Source organism: Arvicanthis niloticus, chromosome 10 (genome assembly GCF_011762505.2).
Source record: "Arvicanthis niloticus isolate mArvNil1 chromosome 10, mArvNil1.pat.X, whole genome shotgun sequence".
In the NCBI taxonomy this organism is placed as follows: domain Eukaryota; kingdom Metazoa; phylum Chordata; class Mammalia; order Rodentia; family Muridae; genus Arvicanthis; species Arvicanthis niloticus.
In genome coordinates, this window is record NC_047667.1 from 40,067,405 (window position 1) to 40,089,600 (window position 22,196).

The window sequence follows — 22,196 nt, forward strand, 5'->3', positions numbered from 1 at the left end:
TCAGAAAAAAAGTAGTTAAAATTAAACCTGATAACCTTATAATAAAACCACATAAAGAATAAAAAAGTGAAAGAATTGAATTCCTTCTAAAAAACTGTGGGAAGGTTTCTGAGTGACACCTGAACTGGAGTTTGTCAGGCAGAACAGGTACTGACCAAGACAGTAGGGAAAAGGCCAAGAAGCAGATGGCGATGCTCTAGTGTGGCGTGAACCAAGTATACAGAGAAAAAACAGAGCCACCCAGAAGGACACAGTGGGTGCAGGGTGAATATACACAATGGAGGTAGGCAGAAAAAGAGACAGAAAATAGGGCCAAGGGGCTAAAAGCTGGAAGGTGTGAGCAAGTGAGAGCTGATGGTGTGAGGAGCAATGAGAGGTGGACAGTTCTCAAACTTGGACATCAAGCTAAAGAAGATCCAAGAATAATGATCAATACGTAAACTTGAGTCAGGAGACACTGTCAGTAGTCACTTGAGAGCGCTAAATATTAAAGGCATTTTGGTAATAGAATTATAATCCTTGATGAGAAAAAAAAGGCTTTTCTAATTTCTGGACTGGTAAATAAAGTACGTCAATGGACCTTATGCTACAAGAATTTAAAAAGGTAAAATTATTTTTAAAAATGCTTAAAAATGCCGGGTAGTGGTGGTGCAGGCCTTTAATCCCAGAACTTGGGAGGCAGAGGCAGGCGGATTTCTGAGTTCGAGGCCAGCCTGGTCTACAGAGTGAGTTCCAGGACAGCCAGGGCTACACAGAGAAACCCTGTCTCGAAAAACAAACAAACAAACAAACAAACAAACAAACAGCTTAAAAATGAATAAAGCAAGAATGATAAACTGTTACAAAGATGCTAAACAGTATTTGTGACTAAACTTTTTGTCTTTGCTTTAATTTTTTAGAAGTTAAAGCTTATGATTATGTTTTCAGTATTAATCCTTCATAGACTATTTGTGTAGCAGTTTAAAGAAGCTAAAAAAAATAAATTCATAGCTTTTGTAAGAACAGAGCCATTAGAATTTGGTGACTAAGATGACAAGGTTAGTTTTAAGTATCAGCAGGTTGAGAAATGAGGAGTAAACTGCTCCTAAGAAAATCTGTGGTACTGAGAAATGCACAGCAACAGAGAAAGACAGAGACTGACTGAGTTTTATTTTACAGAATTAAAAAAAAAAAAAAAAAAAAACCAAAAAACATGTTTGTAGGCTAAAGGAAGACAGCTATTTGGGAAGAAACAGGAGGAAAAAAAAAAAAAAAACCAAAAAACCCAGTGGGAGCTACACTGTGAAGCAGAGTAAAAGGTGGGGGATAGCAAAGTGAGAGGAAAGAACAAGACAGAAGGTAGATCAAGAGGCAGGGCAGGAAGAGACCAAGTGGGAGTGGGGGGAACTGCAGAAGGGGATTACTTTGCCTCTTTGCTGATTTTTTAAAAAATTTCTTGTAAAATTGGTGTGTATGACTTAGTCGTAACACGCACATGCTCACATGAAAAGAACTATGGATGTCTTTATCACTCTTCGCCTTATTCCCTTGAGACAAGGTCTCTCACTGAACCTGTTTCTCATTCATTCATTCATTCATTCATTCTTTCCAGCTATACACTGGAAAGTATGCTTGGCTTTTATATGGATGATGGGATCCACACTTATGCTTGTACAAGCATTCTAACACACTGAGCCATGTTCACTGCCCTGTCACTACAACTGGTATGCAAAAACAAAGTCAACTTTACTTAAAATTTAGTATTTGCTGAGTATCGGTGTGGTGCAGCGCATGCCTATAATATTAGCACTCGAGAGCCAGGGGCAGTAGGATTGCTGCATGTTTGACACTAATACAGTCTATGCAACAAGCTTCAGTTCACCAATGACTATGGAGACGGTGTCTCAAAAAATAAAATAGCCTGGTAAGGTGGCTCAAACCTTTTAATTCCAGCATTCAGGAGACAGAGGCAGGTGGGATTTTGAGTCTGAGGCCAGCCAGGTCTACAAAGTTAGTTCTACGATAGTCAGGGCAACAGAGTGAGACCCTGACTCAAAATGTAAGAATGAATATGCATGGCTGAAAGGTTCCCTTTTAAGACAGCCCTTAATTTTAAGGGAAGTAAAAAAGTAGAATTTGTGAAGCATCACCTGGGAGAACATTTTTATTTTTCATCTCTTTATTCTGTATTTCTTTGAAACATTTCACATTGATCTCACCACCTATGCACACACGCAAACTATGCCCATATCCCACTCCCTTGGCCCCCATTCCAACCAACCAACCAACCAACCAACCAACCAACCAACCAATGTTAAAGAAAAGATGAAACAGTTGGACAAATCAAAGACTCCTCTACCAGTAGGCCAGATTTCTACAAATTTTAACACTGGAAACACTTCAAAGCTACTTACCTGAAAGAAGGTCTTAAAGCCAAGAATCCTTGTAATTCAAACTCTTCTGGAAGTGGTGTGGCTAAAGAAAGGAAGACGCCAAAATTTGTAAACATTTCAATTAAAATCTTATTATTTTGTAGATATAAGAAAAAGTGAATAAATTAAAGGTATGGGAAGACTGTTTCATGTCCATTTTCTGCTCTTCGGTAAGTCATCCAAGGAAACCCTGCCTGTCACCTCTCAGCCCTAGATATCCCTAACATTCAATACTAAACACTCAAGTTGCTGGGCACAAAGAACTTCCTCATCTACTCTCTCAAGAATTTACAACTTTAGTTAGGTGTGGCAATACCTTTAATCCCAGCACTCAGGAGGCAGAGGCAGGTGGATTCTAAATTCAAGGCCAGCCTGGTCTATAGGCTGGTTTCAGGATAGCTATGTCTATACAAAGAAACCCTATCATGAAAAATCTAAAGAAAAAACAAACAAACCAATCAAAAACAGAATCCAGAGCTTCATTATCAAATCTAGTAAGCCCAATGTTTAGGTTACATGTGACCGTAAGTTATCCAGTGACAACACTAATATCAATGAGAGCGTACGAGAAATAATCTTGGGTATTATTCCAAACATTCCAAGTCCGATCCAGTGACTTGTTGCAAATTACTAATGATAGAAGAAGGGAGAAGCCCCATGCTGCTTGGTACAGCACTATTTAGGAAGAAAATTTAAATTATGAAAGTGTATACATGTACACGTTATGTTTGTGTGCCAGGACAGCCTCAGGTGTCATCCTTAGGAATGTAGTCCACGTCCTCTGAAAAAAAGGGTCTTTTACTGGCCTGGAACTAGGCCAATAAAACTAGATTAGGCTAGATTGGTGGGCAAGAGAGCCCTGGAATCATCTTGTTTCTGGCTTGCCAGTATAGGGATTCCAGGTATGAAGGAAATTATTTACATGGATTCTAGGTATTGAATTTAGGTCCTCATGATTGAGAAGTGAGCATTTTACTGACCTGAGTTATGTTTTCTGGCCCTTGATAAGGAAAATGTCAAAGATAGGATAATAGACTGTGACACATATATGAAGTAAAAAATTATGCAGTCAGTAAAAACTGGTTAGGAGCAAATAAAAATGTTAATATTACACTGCTAAATTTAAAAGCATGTTTAAGGTAGTACATGACTATTATGTCTGTACACAGGAGAATGTCCTAAGATTATGCACTATCATGTGGACAATATAAACTATAATACTATGGGATATCTATTGGTAATGTGTGTCTTTTATGCCTTATGTGCTAAATTCTGTGTGATGTGTAGCTATCTGGCAGACTGGTGTTCACATCATTTCCTTAAAACCAAACCAAACCAAACCAAACAAGATCACTAGTGGGGCTGGGGAGAGAGCTCAGCAGTTAAGAGTACTGGATGAACCCAAATTTGGTTTCTAGCACCCACTCCCAACTGTCTGTAATTCTAGTTCCAAGGAATCCAAGCCCCTGTTCTGTCATGGTGGACACTAGGCAAATACATGGTATGAATATGCACACACAGGCAAAATATTCAAACATGTAAAATATATAAACCTAAATCCAAACAAAGATCCCAAACAGCTAGTAATGATGACGAGACAGGGAAGAAAGTGGAGAGTTTAAAGGTCATGAATATCTACTCTAACGAGTTTCAGGGGACTTTAGGAGAGTTACCCACATGCAGTCACTTCATCAATACCAGAAGTCAGAGCCTCTCTGAAACACCAAACTTAAAGTAAAACAAACAAGCCTCATCAAAAGCCCAATTTCCCTGGTTTTCAACCTCCCATTACTGATAGAAAATCAGAGAGACAATACACACTTTAGGCATCTCTTACCATTAGTACTTGAGAGATCATCTTCATGGGGATGGAAACTATTTAGAAGAGAAATTAGCCAGGGCCAAATGCTGTAAATTAAAGAAAATTTCAGATTTTATTCTATACAAGAAAACTTAGAATACTGATAAATTACAAAAATGGCATCTCTAAGGACTCCACTCTTTACTCATTGTCCCACTACTTGACATCTTAAAGGCTATGTAAAATCGCAATAGACATTTTCAAAACTACATAGGCAAAAACACATGTGAGAGACGCACTACTCTATACTATTTCCCAATGCTCGTTTAATGGGTGGAAAATAATTTGTCAAAGATTGAATATATACATTTCCAGAACAGTGGAAATGTTCTTCAGCCAGTGACAAAGAATGGCTAAACTAAATTCAAATCTCTGTTCAAAGTGATTCTTTTTTTAGGGTCCAAGTACACATAGCTACAATCTCCTTGTCTACTACATGTGCAACAGAAAAAATCCCCGTAGAAACAAAAGCAGCAGATAAGTCTTGCCCCCAAACACTAAACCCCTGTAAGCCAATGGAAAACAAAGAGTCCATAGTTTAGAGTTCCTGACAATTTATTAAATAAAACACAAGTTTGACTTTTAAGAGTACACATAAGCAAAATAATTTATTTAAAAAAAAAAAAAGCAGTACCTAAAACCCTGTACTAGCATTGCCCATATTAATATTAAAAGCAGACAGACACTATCCTATGCTACACTCCTAAATCACATGCATAACTATGTCAAAAATGAAGGTATCTGTGTTTAGGGATGAGGAGAATTCTAATGAGGTCCCATTATTTAATAGTTAGATAATCCCTTGTTGGTGTGTACATCCCAGGTATAGCAGAAACTTCAGAGTCAAAAATACTAACATATGCAGGGGAGAAACTTTGCCACTGCAGTCTCTTTGAAACATTTCTACAATCAAAAGTACACTGAAAATGTCATTCATCACTAAAATCAAAGGTTCTTAAGAACTGTTTCTACTGTCTTGAGGAAGGTAAGAATTATTTTCAGTCACTTATGGTTAAACAAAATAAAAATTAAGTAAAATTAAAATAAAATTAAAAATTATAATAAAAATTACAAGGAAGAATCAATTTGTGTATAGAAAATCAAAGTTTATTATTTAAACAAAACAGAAAAGGGTGGCCCAGAGATAGCTTACAGAGACCAACTTGATTTTTAATGTCAAGTTCATTTTGAAATGTGAAGACTATCTCTTCATGATATGGCAACTGGGAACAGGGGAATATAGGAGTCACAAATTTCTATCCAAGATCATGTGCCTAACAACGAATTCAAAACAAATGAAAATATGCATAGATGCTTTCATTTCAATTTTCACAGAGCGGGCAGCAGTCTTCAATTGTTCAATATTCTTTTAGAAGGCAGTTTTCCTGTGTTTCTGAATATCAAACAAACCACCCAAGCACCTTAAAATTTTACAACACTTACTACTGTCTTTCATCCACCACTGCTTCTTGAAAGACTCGAGGTCTGAGTCTTAGCCAGTCCATGGAGACCTTGACTGCAGGAAGGGGATAGGCATTGTAGGACTCCTGAGAATCATTCTGGAGAGGACATTTGCACAGGATGCCAAGAAAAGACACTTGGGGGTGGGATGGAGAGAAAGATGCAGAATGTATAAAGCATTTCAAACAGCATACCAGTTTACAATATTGCTATGAGTCTTCTGCTGCACTAAACATTCACATATCTTAGTTTCCTTCTAAATAGATATTTTCAGCCAGGCATGGCACTCCATGGCTATAATTCCAGTATCCAAGAGGCTGGAACATGAGGACCATGAAGTTCAAGGTCAGCCTGGGAATACACAGTAAGACTATCAAAAAACAGAAAGAGAGAAAACACTTTCTGTGTTAAAATGTTATATAAAGTACATAAGTGGTATAAAGCAGATAAAAGGGCAGAATTTGATGTTTAAATCTCTCTGATCCAATATTAAGGAATATAGGGCTTATTTTATATATCATTGCATTTGGCTACATTTACAAAAATACACAAATATACAAAAATACATGTAGATTACACCTGTCAAAGTTGAATGATTTAATACTCACTAAAGAGGGCCAGCAACTGTGTCCAACACAACTGTTCATCTTGGCTGTAACTGTGCTGCTCTGTTTCATTGCTAAAGTCACGAAGATGATGAAGTTGAAACAGGTTAATGACAGTGACATGAACTAACTGTTGAGAGTTGAAAGCTTTTTGGAACAGCAGTCTCTGTAATGGGAGAGAAAGATACTGCATATATTATCAAGAGCAGGATCCATTTAAGACACAAGAATTACTAAACATCTACACTCAGAATCACAGAGTGCTGTAATAGCATTACTGGATGATTAAACTGTCCTACTCTTTATTCTAGTATTTTATATGGGTCTAATGTCTACAAAAAAAAACCCCACCTACACTAGAAAGGATCAATTCAGGCACTGCTCAGTTGTTTAACCTATTGCTTGAGCATTTTTGCTTTAAGAAACTGTCCATGTATTAAAGATTTATCTACTGTTATTTTTTATAAATATAGCAATTTTGCCTGAGTATATTGTAGGTATTGGGGATAGAACTGGGTTTTCTGGAAGAGGAGCTGAGCAATCTCTCCAGCCCCAGAAACAGCATATATTTGTGATATGGCCTGAGTAGAAAGTATTTGGGCTATACATATATTTAGACATTTAGAGGTTTTAATCCATTTAGAGGTTGTCTTATAAGACATATATTGAATAAAATGTTTAAAAGGGACAAATGATTAAAAGTATATAGTGAAAGAATTCCAAACAAAAACATTCAAGTATTATTTTGAACCCTTGATACATGAAGCATGACAAAGTTGTCCTAAACTTTTCACTTTCAAAAAAGAAAACCTTTATAAACAATGCAGAAGCCACATACTTAGGAACATAGGGACAAATGATATGCTGAAGCTGCCATTAGGATGTCTAATAAGCACCTTAAAGTGATCATGCTGAAATTTTCCTAGGAAAATCCACATATGATTTTTACTAAGTTTCATTTACATAGTGACTGTGTACATGGTAACCTGCTAAGCAGCGTGTGACATTACCATGCATATTCTCAGAGCTAGTGGTCTCAATGTGATCATACTTCTGCTTTAACATCTGTGATGGGATCTGACCCACATGGAATAATTTCCAAACCTAAATTCCTAAAAAGTTGACAGCTACTAGGATGGATACTTTTAGTTGTAGCCATCCCTCGTCCATCTCTCCCCCAGGAAGCAGTCTAGAGGACAGCAGAATCAAGTGTCGTTAGTATTCCGGTAAGAATTGATAATACATCAGATGGAGTCAGGTTTGACATGGCTGTAATGATGTGGGCAATTGAGATCAGCAAGAGCTAACGCAGTAAGACTTATCTAAAGATCTCACACACACACACACACACACACACACAGAGAGAGAGAGAGAGAGAGAGAGAGAGAGAGAGACAGACAGACAGACAGACAGACAGACAGACAGACAGACAGACAGAGACTGACTGGTGCTCCTGTCAGATCTGTATACTGAGATTTCTATTTTCTGCTTTTATATTTATAAAGAATCTAGCCTCTTAAATAAGCTATTTATACTGATAATACTTTAAATCCAACAACTCTATTCAGATTACAATATTCTTTTCTAGGCTAAGTAATTGAGGGCACTCAAATGATAGTGTTCCTTTTACACCCGTGTGTGTGTGTGTGTGTGTGTGTGTGTGTGTGTGTGTGTGTGTATCTCCTAAGTTTAAACAGGCCACTGGGAAGAAGAAAATACACCTAGTAAAAACTATTCTGCAGCAAACTATTTCTACTGTAAATGATCAACTCAGCAGTTATCGGTAATTATTTTAAATTGACTACATTTGGCTATTTATGCTTTCACTGTCCAAGTTTTGTGTTGTTGTTTTGGACAGTTTCTCACTGTATTTATAACTGTCTTGTTTCTTAATATAGTTATACCTTGACCCATTTTGCCAACTGGCAGGTGTCAATGAGAAGGTTGCTTCAACAATGAATGGATACCATATAGTTCAGATAACAAGAGGGAAGCTGGATGCAAGAACTTCATATATTTCAAATTCAACTTTGACTATGGGTTCATAATGACGTAGCAACATAGAAACTAGGAATCTAGTCCTCTGGACATAGCTCAGTGGGGGAATTGTCTAGCTTGTCCAAGGCCCTGGGTTCCACCCCTCAACACCACAAAATAACAAAACTGTAAGTTAATGTTCTCCAAATTTTAAGCTTTCCGACTTGAGACATTTTTTTGTTTTTAACTCGAACCTTAAACTGTTCTTCTAACTTCTCTCGAAGAGGGCTCAGCTTTTCCAAACTCTTACTCAGGTATACATGACCGTGGAATTTAATAAAGGCCTTGATGAAGTCAGAAACACCCCACTTGGTTTTCAACTCATCCCGGCTGTCCAGTGCTTTGGAAAGTGCCTTCTGTAGATTGGTGGAGGCGGCTGGGAAAGGGAACTTCACAGCAATGCTCCTGCAGTAGTAGAAGATCGTGGTCAGGTGGTCTCCTTTGGAAGACGCTAGGATAGCCAACTGATTGTACGGCTGACCTAGAGGAGAAGGTTAAGATTTAAAGTTACCAAGAACCAATCTTGCTATCAAAATACAAATGCTCAGTTAAATCCTTGAATTAATAATGCAAAGTATTATGTAAGGCAAATCTTATGACTATCAATTACAGATGGACATAATGTGAAATTGTACACATTAGGGATGGCACATCCTATCATGTGCAGGTTAAAAAGTCATACAATTAAATATTGACTATGGAGGCACACACTTGTAATTCTAGCACTTGAAAGGCTTAGACAGGAGAATTAGAGTTCAAGGCCATATTGGGCCACATAGATAGTCTCAAAACAAAACAAGTCATAAAACTAGGATCAGTACAATAAGCAATCATGGTTTCAGAAAGGGTTAGCTAGCAAATCTCCTTGACTATATAGGTGCTAGGGACTCATCCCAAGCACTCAGCTCTGCTACTGAGGTGTGACAGCTGATACGAAGCAAATACGAAATGGATAGTGTGTCCAGATAATCTCTCAATCTGAGACATTATCTAGACTCTAAAATTTCAATGTAGCTAGGCACAAATGACTTGTAACAGTAAGTATCTGCTGTTTAACAATTTTATCCAAGAATGGCTATTTTGGAGTCATCAAAAGCACTACCTTTTAGGTAACTGGTTAGATTTCTAAGAAATGGCTATCCTGAAAGATCATCACTCTGTAGGCCAACTAAGAATGCAAGAGTTGTAGAAAACTTTAGACCACATTGATTAACTCCATTTACATTGGCTTATAGAGTAACTTTCTTAAAAGTTTCATTTTAAGTATATGAAATTATAAAGTTAAAAAGAAAAACATGAAACTCAATGTTGCTGAAATTCAACATCTACAGCTCCAATACACTTTAAAAAATGAAATCTATCTGCTATGGTCCTATAAAGAACGCAGGACCATGGTCCCTTAAGATGGCAGGTCCACTCACCATTGGAGGGGACAAGCTGAGCAGCGTGCCTATAGTAGGACTCTGCCTGGCTAGTCTGGTTTCTGTATCGAGCTGAGAAGAAAAAGAAAATTCAGTTTAAAATCATATAGATATACATAAACATACACAAAAACCACGAGGAGGGCCATGTCCAAAACAGCTAGAGTTTTAAATTCTAGAAATAATAAAGACATTAAAATTACTTTACAGACTATTAAAGACAGAAAAATTTAAAACAAATTAACTATAGGATTATGTGTGAGTGTCCATCCAATCTTCTCTATTTGGGACATTCAGCGTTAACCAATTTTAAAGCTTACCTAGCCCCCATTTTCAGGTCCTCCAGTGTCATGCATCACCAGCTCCCACTATGGACTATGCTGGTGACCTGGAGCCGGCCCACAAGAAGGGGTGAGTTATATGGCACTTAAAAACAAAACAAAACAAAAAACACTATACAATATGATCTGAAAATGAAGTATTTTCTCAATATCTTATAAAGTGATTTTTGAAAAATGCCTTGCATCTACTGCAATATTATGTGTGTGCAAAGAAGACATTTAAAGCAAAACCAACCTAAACATACTGCACCTCCCTGCAGAGCTCACTGATAACTCTGATGTGACCTCTCAAATTGTCACTCATTTATGACATTAAGAAATCTAAAATCTACTAATTTAAACACACTAATGTTCCTCATTCCTTGTTATTTCAGGACAAAACATAATCCTATAGTTAATTTGTTTTATAACCTTTTTAGGTCACCTTAAAGGAATGAACAGAAAAATAAGTTATATAATAACCCCAGGTAAAATGTATATAATGGAAATGCAAATTTAACCTTTGAAAGGAAGCAGCATATAAAATGAGCTTTCAGTGCACCAGTAGGAAGAAATAATAGACAAACTAGATTAAAAGAAGTAATTTATAAACTTTATTCTAAAAGAGTATAAATTTCTAATTTAGGAAATACAATATTACTTTAATAATTTACCTTTGGCTACAGTTTTAGTGTTTACTATTTGCCTATACCTGGATCAAATCTGAAGAGAATCTAAATTTTAATTTTGAGAATTTCTTTTTCCAAAATCCTTCTGCCAATCTCAAAACGTGGAGAAAAAGTTCCTAAAAGTGAATTTTGTAGTTTCTTCATATGTCAATCTAGGCCAAACATGTAGACTTGAAGTTTCTTCCTATGATTATTCAAAGAAAAGGATGAGTGTGTCGTTAATCCTGTCCACAGGCTCACCAATGTCTCCAAGGTGGACGAGGCAGTGCTGGCAGATGTAGGAACAGGAACTCGACTGCGGCTTCACTATGGCGCTGGTGTGCGTCTGTTTATTGCTAATAATTCCCAACTGGGAAGACTTCACACGGCATGGCAAATCTACATTAAACACTGTACACAGTTCCTGTAATAACTGAAGAAAAAATATAAGAAAAATTTAGTAATGTCAGAATGTTCTAACAGTAACTTTATATACACAAGATTATGTATGTAAGTAATCACATACTGCAGAGACTCCAGTAAGAACTGTATGGAGATTAAATGTAATCTTTGATGGGTTAATTCTCATTTATCAAAGCATTTTCATATAAAGCATTTTAAAAAACATTCAGCAAGCACTAAAAATAAGGAACACCATGAAAGTATCTACTTCTTAAAAATAATCATTAAATACTGGTTAGAAATGTTTCTAAAATGCAAGACAAGGTCTTGACATTTATTTTCTCGAGTTCTAGACTCTTCATTCTGAGGTGTGAAGGACTCTTTCCTCTGGTCAAAGTTACCTACTCTGTGTAGGCCTGTTATTCCACTGTTTTGTCTCTTTTCTGTTACATCCTACCCCAATAATGTCTTTCTCATTTCCACAAGACTCCTCTAAAGGAGTCCATCTTTTTCCTCATCTGTGTTCTCAATACCTACTTACTCTTTACATCCATTCCCACCTGACTTTCATTCACTCTCCTCTGCCCCAATTCAGCACTGGCTACCTGAAGCATCAGTCAGATGACCTGCTATGTGTTAGCTAGCCAAACACAACGATCCCTACACTGCCACCATCTTACTGCACCCCATGCCGCATTTCAACGTGCAGATCTGAAGGCTAGCCAGCTCTTAAACGTTTTTGCAACCATTCTTTTCTGTTTCCTTTATTCGAAGTCCCTCCCCCATCTTGCCAAGCATTTGAAAGTCTGTCTTTTTTCTTCCCATTTTCTTCTCACTGGTCTTTACATACAACTAGACTCATCCAAATATCTGCCTTCTATCAGGTGTATGGTACATAAGTCATTCATTCATTCATTCATTCATTCATTCATTCAGCATGACAGTACTAGACAGTTCTGGGATCCTGCTCATTGAGGAAAAACTACCTACTGCCCGCTTTTCCTCAGCTCCTTACTCTTTCCTTTTTTTTTTTTTCTTTTTTTCTTTTCTTTTCCTTACTCCTTACTCTGTGCCAAAAAAGAGTTGACTATGAAGCAAACAGTTCCCTGTTACACTACATAGGAATATGGCAATGCTTTCTCCTCCCATTTTCTTCGAGTAAGAACTATTACTGTACTATCTACTTTTATATCAAATTGATGCAAGCTATATATCTGGAAAGAAGAAATCTCAAAGAAGAAAATGTCCCACAAGCTTGATTGTTGTAGCAGGGCCTGGCCTGGTGTCAGTCCTGGACAGTGGTTCCGGGGATTGTTAAGAGAGCAGGCAGAGCAGGCCAGTAAGCAGCACCCCTCGAAGGCCTCTGCTTCAGCTCCTGCCTCGGGTTACTATTCCGAGTTTCTGCCCTGACTTCTTTGGATAATGGACTTCAAATTGCAATTGAGATAAACATTCTCTTCAAGTTGCTTTGTTCACGGTGTTTTATTATAGAAAAAGAAACTTATCTGAGACAATTACTATATTCTTCATGGGAAATAAAAGCATCTTAAAATGTTACATGCTTTCACTTTGACCAAGAATTCGGTAGTGCCTGAGGTACTGACTTTTAGGTGATTAAAAAAAGTCAAAACTGTTTACAAAGGAAATCTGATTATGGTAATCACATATTAAACTTTTAAAAAACACACAACCATCGGATCTCTACCACTCTAATCAAATTACATTTTATCAACCCAAAATACTGTGCCTTAAGAGAGGAGCCACCATTTTATATAATATTAAGAAAAAAATCTTGCCAACAGTAACTTAATAGTCCTTTTAAAATGCTGGTTATCCAAAAATTCTCCTGCAAGAGTATCCCTATTACAGAAACACTGATATTTGTTTTGTTTTAAGAAAGAGTCTCTCCACAGATCCCTGGCCAGGTATCCTGAAAGTCATAAGTATGGCCTTGAATGAACACAGTTCCGAAGTGCTGAAATGACAGCTGTGCACCACCTAGAATATGTTTTAAAAATTTAAAAAGGAAAAAATATGGTGCACATTAAAATTTTCAATGACTTCTATGATTTTTCCCCCTTTAAAAAACCTCATCTGGCCAGGCGGTGGCCACACACCTTTGGTACCATCATTTGGGAGGAAGAGGCAGGGATATATCTCTGAGTTGGAAGCCAGCCTGTTCTACTGAGTGAGTTTCAGGATAGCCATGGATGTTACACAAAGAAACCCTGTCTCAAAAAAAACAAAAAACAAAAAAACAAGAACCCCAAATCCTTAAACCCTTCTCTGACTTAACAGCACGGAACAAGGCATATCACTTATCCTCTGCCCTCACTAGAACCTTTCTTTTTTGGGGGCGGAGGGTAGGTGTCTTTCAACCTGGCCATATCCCTTACTTTCTCTAACTATAATAGTAATTGCTCTAAGTTTGTTCTCATCTGGGCTCCACACTTATTATCTATTTAGCATAGCTTCTTAAATGTAAGAAGCTTCTCATCTCACTGACTTAATCACAGACACATTTGCTTTCTCCCAGGATAACCATTCAATTTTTTTGGGGGGGGGGTGCGTGATAGTGGTGGTAGTAGGGAGGGACACTGAGACAGGACCTGGCTACCCCGGAACTTAGTTGGTTGGTCTTGAACTTTAACCTGCAATAATCCTGAGTGTTTTTATTTAGGCATAAATTACCACACAGAGCTTATCATTTCCCTTCATAGTCTCAGCATCTAATACAGCACCTTAGAAACAAACACTTTGAAAGTTGTTCAGTGGCACAGCACTTACTCAGCAAATGTAAAAGTCTTAGTAGTAAACAAAATAGAAACAAAACTGCAAAGCAAAAAAGTAACAGGTTTTCTGACAGTTACTTGCAAAATGAACAAGCCTTTAGTTGATGCTTTACTTTCATCTTATCCTTTAAAATTTATTTTTATATGTGTATAGGTGCTTTGCCTGCATGTAAGTCTGTGTACCATCAGATTCCCTGGAATTGAAGTTACAGACAATTTTGAGCTGGCATGTGGATTCTGGGAATGAATCCAGGGTTCTCTGGAAGAGCAGCCCAATGCTCTTAACCACTAAGCATCTCTCCTGTTCCTGCTTTAAACTTTAATTATATTTGTGTGTGTGCACGTGTGTGTGTGTAAGTCAGAGGCCATGTGTTGAGAGTCAATTCTCCCATTTTACTGTAAGATTCAAGTGGTTATATGTTTTTATCCCTTGAGCCATCTTGTTGGCCCAGTATATGCTTCATTTTCTTTATTTACCTTTTGAATTATTTATTCAGTTGAACATCAATCCCCTTTCCAGAAGCATCAACTAAAAACTGGCATAAATCTTGAGAATAAAATAGTACTTGAGGTTTATCAGCAAAAACCTGTGGTGGATTTTATAGTGTGAAAGACAAATCATCTCCCTTCTTCCCTTTTTTCCTTCTTTTACAGAGGGAGACAGCGCCTTCCTGTGAAACCCTGGTTTGCCTGAACTTGTATATACCAAGCTGGCCTCACATTCACAAAGATATGCCTGCTTCTGTCTCTGCATGCTGAGATTAAAGGCACATGCTACCATTAGTAACTAATTAAATATGACAGTTATTTAATATCTTCCAATACAAATATTATTTTCTTTTACTTCATTCAAAGAAATGGTTAAACCAAAATAAAGCCAATGTATAGGCGGGGGCAAGCAGCACAGGGAAAACGGGCCAGGGATTTCTTCAGTACACAGTTTTTAAAAATTGTATCATTACAAGGGCTGATGAGATGGCTCAGTGTGGAAAGGTGATTGCTACCATGGATGATGACCAGAGTTTGATCCTCAGAGTCTATGTGGTAGAGTGAACTGGTGCCCACAACTGTTCTGACTTTCATTCATGAGCCATGGTGCACATGGCAATTAAAAATACTTCTCTCTCTCTCCTCTCTCTCTCTCTCTCTCTCTCTCTCTCTCTCTCTCTCTCTCTCTCTCTCTCTCTCTCTGTGTGTGTGTGTGTGTGTGTGTGTGTGTGTATAAAATCCCATGGAAGTCAGAAGAGGGCATCCAATTCTCTGGAAGTGGAATTATAGACATTTGAGAGTTGCTATATAGAGTTTCAGTCCTCTACGAGAGCAACAAGTGCTCTCAACTCCAGCCAGAAATAGCAATTATTCTAAGGAATTATACCTTAAAAAAATTCCATGAACATCTATTCATTTGTAGATTATACCAGGATGTGACTGAGGAAAAGTATGTGATGATAATATAGCTTATCTTTCAAACCAAATAAAAAAATACCTGTCTCTTAGCGTAAAATAATTTCAGGATCCATATCAATTCCACTGTTGTAGCTAATGCTGTAGACATAACTGTTAACAACTTACCTGACACTACACAGCTCCTACCTTCATAATGAGCACATCTCATCTGATCACATAGCTACTCTCATGTTCCTCTGCTGCTTGGCTCCCATCACACCTGTTCTATTCAGAATTAAACCTCCATCCTAAGCATGTATCTTTCTCTCCCTCTCTCTGGCAATACTGGTGTTTAAGCCCAGGACCTCATACTACATTCCCAAACGTTAAGTCTGTATCTTTAAAAAAACGGAATGAGTCATTTCAGACATATCTATTATGTGAGATTATATGTGATTAACTTTCAGATGTCTCATATGGTTGTTATATAAAGTGTTTATACATACAAAAGATGTATACAAAGAACAGGGCATCACTAAAGCTACAAGAATTCATATACAAAGTAGAACTAACCTGAGTATAGAAGCCACTAGCTGCCTCTAGGAACAGAGAAAGGTTTGCTTGGACTTCACTCCGATTTGGGTTTGCTCGATTCTTGGCTTGGCCTTGTAGTGTTGTGATCTGATTCTTAAAGGCATGATTCCAGCTGAAAACAAAATGTAATTCTATTTGGTATAGTAGTGACTCACTGGGCAGACACTGGTCCCCCTGAGAACAAGAAAGAACTGTTTGTTATATTATACCACACTGAACAGTAAGCCAGCATTAAAGTTATTTATTTAAATAACTTCATGCTTTTCTTTGAACAAGACTAGACATGCAGTAGAATGCAACTGACTTTAGCAGACACTTACCAGATGCTCCAGCAGGCAGACTGTGGTGCAACTATGAACCTTTGGAGCTATTACAGTAAGACCTACTTAAGAATCCCTGTATAAAAATCCGAATAAACTATTACTAATTTTAACACACTGGGCCAACAAAAATTACACCCTCAGTCAAGACTGTGTGTGTACTGAGTAAAGTCCGCCCCTATCTACCCAAGCTAATTAGCTACAGCACTCATTCCATTCCTCTTTAATGATTTTGTTTATTTTATCTTCTAGGTTAAGGCTTAATTCTTTATAGCATAAAACAGAAAGCACATTTCAATTTTGGTTACTTTAACAACACAGTGCTGAATTACATTATACTAAAATAACCGTCACTATATTATCAGCTTAAATTCAGTTTTAGTGAAATATAGTACCAAATGTCAACATCAAAGTTGAGGTTCTAGAGCCTGAGGGTTTCTAAAGTAGTTTAGGACATTTGTCAATACTCCCTCAATACTGGTGATCTCTTCTTATCACGAACTCAAATACTACAAACATGAGTTCTAATTAGTTAGGCAGGTAAATTACTAGATTTTCTAAATACACAGCATAAAAAAGGAAAAACCAAATTCAGCACAACGTGGACTATCAGGTCTTACTAGATGGAAATGTTCTTCTTTTTTATTATTATTTTGTCTTTTTTAACTTCTTCTTTTTTTTTTTTTTTTTTTTTTTTTTTTTTTTTTGTTATTTTGTTTTCGTTTTTTCGAGACAGGGTTTCTCTGTATAGCCCTGGCTGTCCTGGAACTCACTCTGTAGACCAGGCTCGAACTCAGAAATCCGCCTGCCTCTGCCTCCCAAGTGCTGGGATTAAAGGCGTGCGCCACCACCGCTCGGCTGGAAATGTTCTTAATCAATGTTTAAGTTTCCATCAAGCTAACAGTCCCTGCTTTAATTTATAAGACAAGATCTTCTATAAAAACCTTTATTTACTCACTGGGGAATCTGGTTATCTGCCATTTCATCCTTCGTAGAAAGAACAAGTAGAATAGTCTAAACACACAAAATCTTTCTTTAGTTTTCTGGGGAGCATGAAGGAGGATATAGTCATGTATTTGATTACATAAACTTTTCTTACAATGCAAATACACTTTCCTGTTGAAGAAACAGGATGACATTGATCATTGTTTCTGGGCCTTTGGACTAAGACCAAAATGCAAAATCCCACTGATCAAAGAAAAGTTTATCTTTAAGTTCAAATATAAGACTCAATACAGATAAATTCTTAGAATCTGATTTACCATATATATGTTTAGATTTGTTTATTCCAGAATGTTTGAAAGAGCTGCCTTAGGTAAAATTCAGATGTAAGCATTACTCCTGTTACCTTCAAAGACTATACCAAAAAAAAAAAAAAAAAAAAAAAAAAAAAAAAACACTAATGGCTAAATATTTTGTTTTTAAAAAGTCACAAGTATTAGAATTTCTTTGAAAAAGTTTACAGTAGAGTAGGCTGAAAAACAATTAACTAACCATAATGCTTTAAAATCTTGAGATTCCTGATTGCATAGTAATGTCCCAAATGATAATACTTACAGATCCTGTTCTACTTTCTTGTCTAAAGCATATTCCAGATCAGTAACAAGCATTTTCTGGTACAAGTCCTGCAGAGCTTGCCTGGATGTCCAGACCTCAGCTGGACCCAGCTTAGAATCTGCATAACGAAACAAACAAAAACATCATTGTATAGTTAAGTCACTTAATCACAAGCCAAACCAATGACTTCTGTCTGTGTGCATGTACTAAGGTATGTGTGAATTTGTGGGGTGTATAGACTGGGTGAGTATCGCAGAGAGGGGAGGGCATCAGCTATCCTTTTACCACTCCCACCTGATACTTTGAGGCAGGGTCTCTCGCTGAGCCTGTAGCTTCAGGTTTTTCAGTGAGGCCATTAGTGAGAAAGCCCCATTACAGGCATGCCCAAAATGATTTTACCTGTTTGCTGGAATCTAGTTCCCATGCTCATGCAACAAGAATTCCTAAGTACTGACCCAGTTTCTCCAGCCCTCATCTTTCAGCTTTAAAAGAACACTATGAAATTAAAATGGCCATTAAAATAATTTATCCTTTGCTTTTATTTGGATTTCTGACTGTTCATGTCACAGCAGGTCATATATCTGATAGTTAAGTCACTCCATTTGAAATAATGGATTTATAGTAAGTCATTTACCCCCAATAATTCTATCTCCATCCAAATACTGTTTCCTTTTTATTTTGAATCATTCCTATAAAGATCCTCACAATTTTTTTCTATCTGGTCACCATCCAGCAAATGTCTATATGCTGCCCTACTGAAACAATGAGAATTACTTTCATGAATGGAACATAGCCATTACACTTTTGTAATCAGTGCACACTATAGCCATTTAACGTGAAAAAAGGCAGAAGCCTGGGATTTAACTGCTCAAACTGCTGGAAGGGTAACTGTGTATAGGGGAAAATCAGGGCGCTAGGCTCTGTATTTATGAACTGGTGCCACATTTTTCAAAGTCCTATAGGGTGATCAGTTCAAATGCTGACAATAAGCTGCCTCAGTAAAATTACTTAATGACCTTATCAATTATAAGTTTCCAATACCCAGATAAACAATTCAATTTCATCTAGGAGTTTGCTGCTATATGATGTCACAGTTTCTACTCCTCTTTATGTTAGTTATTAGTATCGGTATGCTACCATAATCCTATTTGGCAAAGAGAATGCCTTGGATATTTGAGTTAATAGTTTGTTGGCTAGTCAGATTTGGGTCTGATAATGTAGTTTTTGTTCATTTATTTGGAGACAGGATTCCACTGTAGCTGAGGCTAGCCTGGAACTCTCTTTAAGTTCACACTAGCTTTGAGCTTGTGTTCTTCCCACCTTCACTTTCCATGAGCTAAGATTATAGGTGAAACTCTAGGGAATTGCAGAAGTCATTCAAATGAGTAAATTTTAAAAAATGCTCAAAACTTAGGAAAGAACAAATGGTATGTATATGCATCTTGATGCTGTTCTACAGATAGTACTTTCAATGGCAACTCAAGAGTATAATTCCAACACTGGTAACATATAACGTAGACGATGACCACAAATATGTTAATGGAAGGACAACAGTGAATGCACTGTAAGCCTTCTTCCTCTTTTGTTCCTTATAATAATCAGGTTCCTCATAAACATTAGTCTGCAACTGTCAAAGCTGAAGAAACACCACCTCCATAGTAGCTAGTATATGCCTTCTTCAATGATAAATGTTGGTCAGAATTCTGGTTATCAATCAATAGTAGCTGAATTCTTCATGAGTTAAACATATAGCTACATTCCTCCCAAATTAAGATACTATCACATATCAAATATCTGATGGGTTAGGATAACACGTGCTGTTATGAAGGACATGCTGATCACCAGCTTTAAATTATTTGTTCATCTCAGCAGCTAAGTCCAAAAACTCTTCCTAAAGGGCTTTAGATATTACTCAGAGCAGAAAAGACGTGTAAGAAAAGGTAGCTCACTGAATTTCAGACTTTTAGTGCAATCTTCCTATCAACATTTTTTCCGAAGGTTTACCTTCTACTTGGGTTTGAATCACTATAAATTGAAAAGAGCATTTTCCTATGACTATAGTAATCAAATACTACATCTTTAGTTATATAAAGTGTGAATTATTTTATTTTTATATCTTAAATTATTAGTAAAAGGTTCATAAAAATTAAATAATCATACACATTAAATACTCATACAGTATATACTCTTGAGTAGAGGCATATACTACATTAAATTCCTTAAAAGTCTTTAAGAAGAATCCAAAGTATAAGACCAAGAGACATTTAAAGCAAAGTTATTGCTCCTGGGAACCAGCATAGGGTTTGGTACTACATTTTAAGTGAGAAAGGCAATTTTCTTCCTTTAACTTAAAAGAACAAAATAAGTGGTAAAAAAGAAGACAGCAGATACCTGTCATTTCAGCCTTCAGGACTTCTGCCTGCCTAGATAAGAAAAAAGAACAAGAGTTAAAAAAAAAAATGAATCACAGTTAACAAACACACTAAATCATCAAGCTGAACAATGCATTACAACGAGGCAACTTAGTATAGAAATGTACGCCCTCCTTTAACACCCAGTATAGCAATAGGTCACTTAACATGATAGCCTAACTTAAAATTTACTTCAGATTAAACTGGTAACTTCCCCAAAAGTTCACTTCTTGTTCTCCAAAACTGAGTAAAAAAGATATTACAAGCCCCATCTCCCAATACCTTAAAGACTAGTTTGTTTTCAATTTACTGGTTACCATAAACATTTCAAATTTTCACTCTTCTCATGCTGCTGTTCCTGTCCCTTTTCCCAATGGCAAACTACAGTTGCATAGCCCTGCTCTGGAAAACAATCTCCACGACTGGGCATGCACTACATGTACACAGCGCTCTCCTTATGAGATCAAAGTTCATTTCAATGGACAACTCCTTCTATCATTTTCTCAGGACTTGATTACTCTCTCCTCTTTTTGACAATCTTTAAAGTTCCCGTGCTACTGGACCTTCCTATCTCTTTGGCATTCAAACATATTCAAGTTTCCCAAACATTTTTTTAAAACCTAATTTCCCCCCATCTGAAATTCAAGAATTGTCTGTTATTAGTGAGGTCCAAGATTGACCTCATGGTCCATCCCTAACTCCACACTCCATTCTCTTCCGTGTTTTTTCCTCTTGGCAGTTTTATCATGGCTTCACAGCTGTGGAAGGCAACTCCCCCTCCCCACAGAAGTCCTCTATGTCAACCTTCTTCTTAAGTTTCAGTATTTGCCAATTCCAGAGAAATGATGTTCTCTAAGCACTTACTAAACCTTTTTTTTTTACTGCATTACATCTTTAACCATCCACCTGTGTTATACCCACCCCTCATCTGAATTACTCCAAAAGACATTTTTGCATGCTTGATCTTACTAACTATCCACTTGAACTTAAAACATTTAGTGATTTTTCACTACAAAACTTTTAGTGACAAATTCTGTAGTCTCTGAACTGTCACCACTCTTCTCTTCTTCGTCTAGTTGGCTTATCACTGGACTTCTGAAAAGGAGAGTCCCTGGGCTATTAAGAATACCACTTCCACTTTTACTGGCCAATAATCACTCATGCTCTGTGTCTGAAAGAGTCCCGTGGAACCCAGCTGGGGCAAGGAAATTCCTAGGCTCCCAAAGTCACTTTAGTAAGTAGGTACCACGGCTTCTAAAAGTACACATCATTAGAATCTCTTCAACTAGCATAATGCTTAGAGGAGCTCTACAACAAGTTCTCCCACAGGTTCTGGAATTCTCTGGCATAGAAGAATGACTATGGCTAACAATACATGTTGACTATCTAATCTTAACAGCTAGAGAAGTAGACTTTTAATGCCATCTCCACAAAGAAGTGATAAATACATGGGGTGAAGAATATGCCAAACACCAGGAGACTGGATCATTAATCAACGATTATGCATATTCGACATCACCCTGTACCCTCTGTGTGATTATGTGTCAACTAACAAAAAAAATTAAAGATTATTACAACTTGAGATTTCATTTCAAAGAACTGACAAAAAGCTAAAAATATTAAAGCATTAATTTTACAGAAAGCAGTATTTACATAAATATTTTACACCAACTGCACATTTTAAAAAAATATTTTTCATGTGTATATGTGTTCTGCCTGTGTCCTAATTTTTGTCAACTTAACACAAGCTAGAGTCATTCGAGAGGAAGCCTTAATTGAGAAAATTCCCTCAACAGACTGGTCCATGGAAAAGCCTGCAGGGCATCTGACTGATTAATGTGGAGAGAGCCCAGCTGAGTGGGTGAGATGCTATCCCTGGGCAAGTGATCCTGAGTTAATGTGAGTGAGCCAGGTAAGGAAGCAAGCCAATAAGCAGTTCCTGCCTCCAGG

The 22,196-nt window shown here is 37.1% G+C and overlaps 1 protein-coding gene across 7 annotated transcripts in view; it reads right to left on the reverse strand.

Moving 5' to 3' along the window:
• Smg7 (SMG7 nonsense mediated mRNA decay factor) overlaps nucleotides 1-22,196 on the reverse strand; it is a 63,535-nt gene that overhangs the window by 13,784 nt on the left and 27,555 nt on the right. For all 7 annotated transcript variants that reach the window (XM_076941343.1, XM_034512896.1, XM_034512897.1 and 4 more), the window contains 10 exons: nucleotides 20,227-20,258; nucleotides 17,836-17,953; nucleotides 15,938-16,070; nucleotides 11,046-11,217; nucleotides 9,797-9,868; nucleotides 8,570-8,856; nucleotides 6,342-6,504; nucleotides 5,716-5,869; nucleotides 4,249-4,319; nucleotides 2,394-2,454 (listed from right to left, as the gene is read on the reverse strand). In XM_076941343.1, coding sequence (XP_076797458.1) covers nucleotides 2,394-2,454; nucleotides 4,249-4,319; nucleotides 5,716-5,869; nucleotides 6,342-6,504; nucleotides 8,570-8,856; nucleotides 9,797-9,868; nucleotides 11,046-11,217; nucleotides 15,938-16,070; nucleotides 17,836-17,953; nucleotides 20,227-20,258 — 1,263 coding nt within the window. The remainder of the gene's footprint in view (nucleotides 1-2,393; nucleotides 2,455-4,248; nucleotides 4,320-5,715; nucleotides 5,870-6,341; nucleotides 6,505-8,569; nucleotides 8,857-9,796; nucleotides 9,869-11,045; nucleotides 11,218-15,937; nucleotides 16,071-17,835; nucleotides 17,954-20,226; nucleotides 20,259-22,196) is intronic.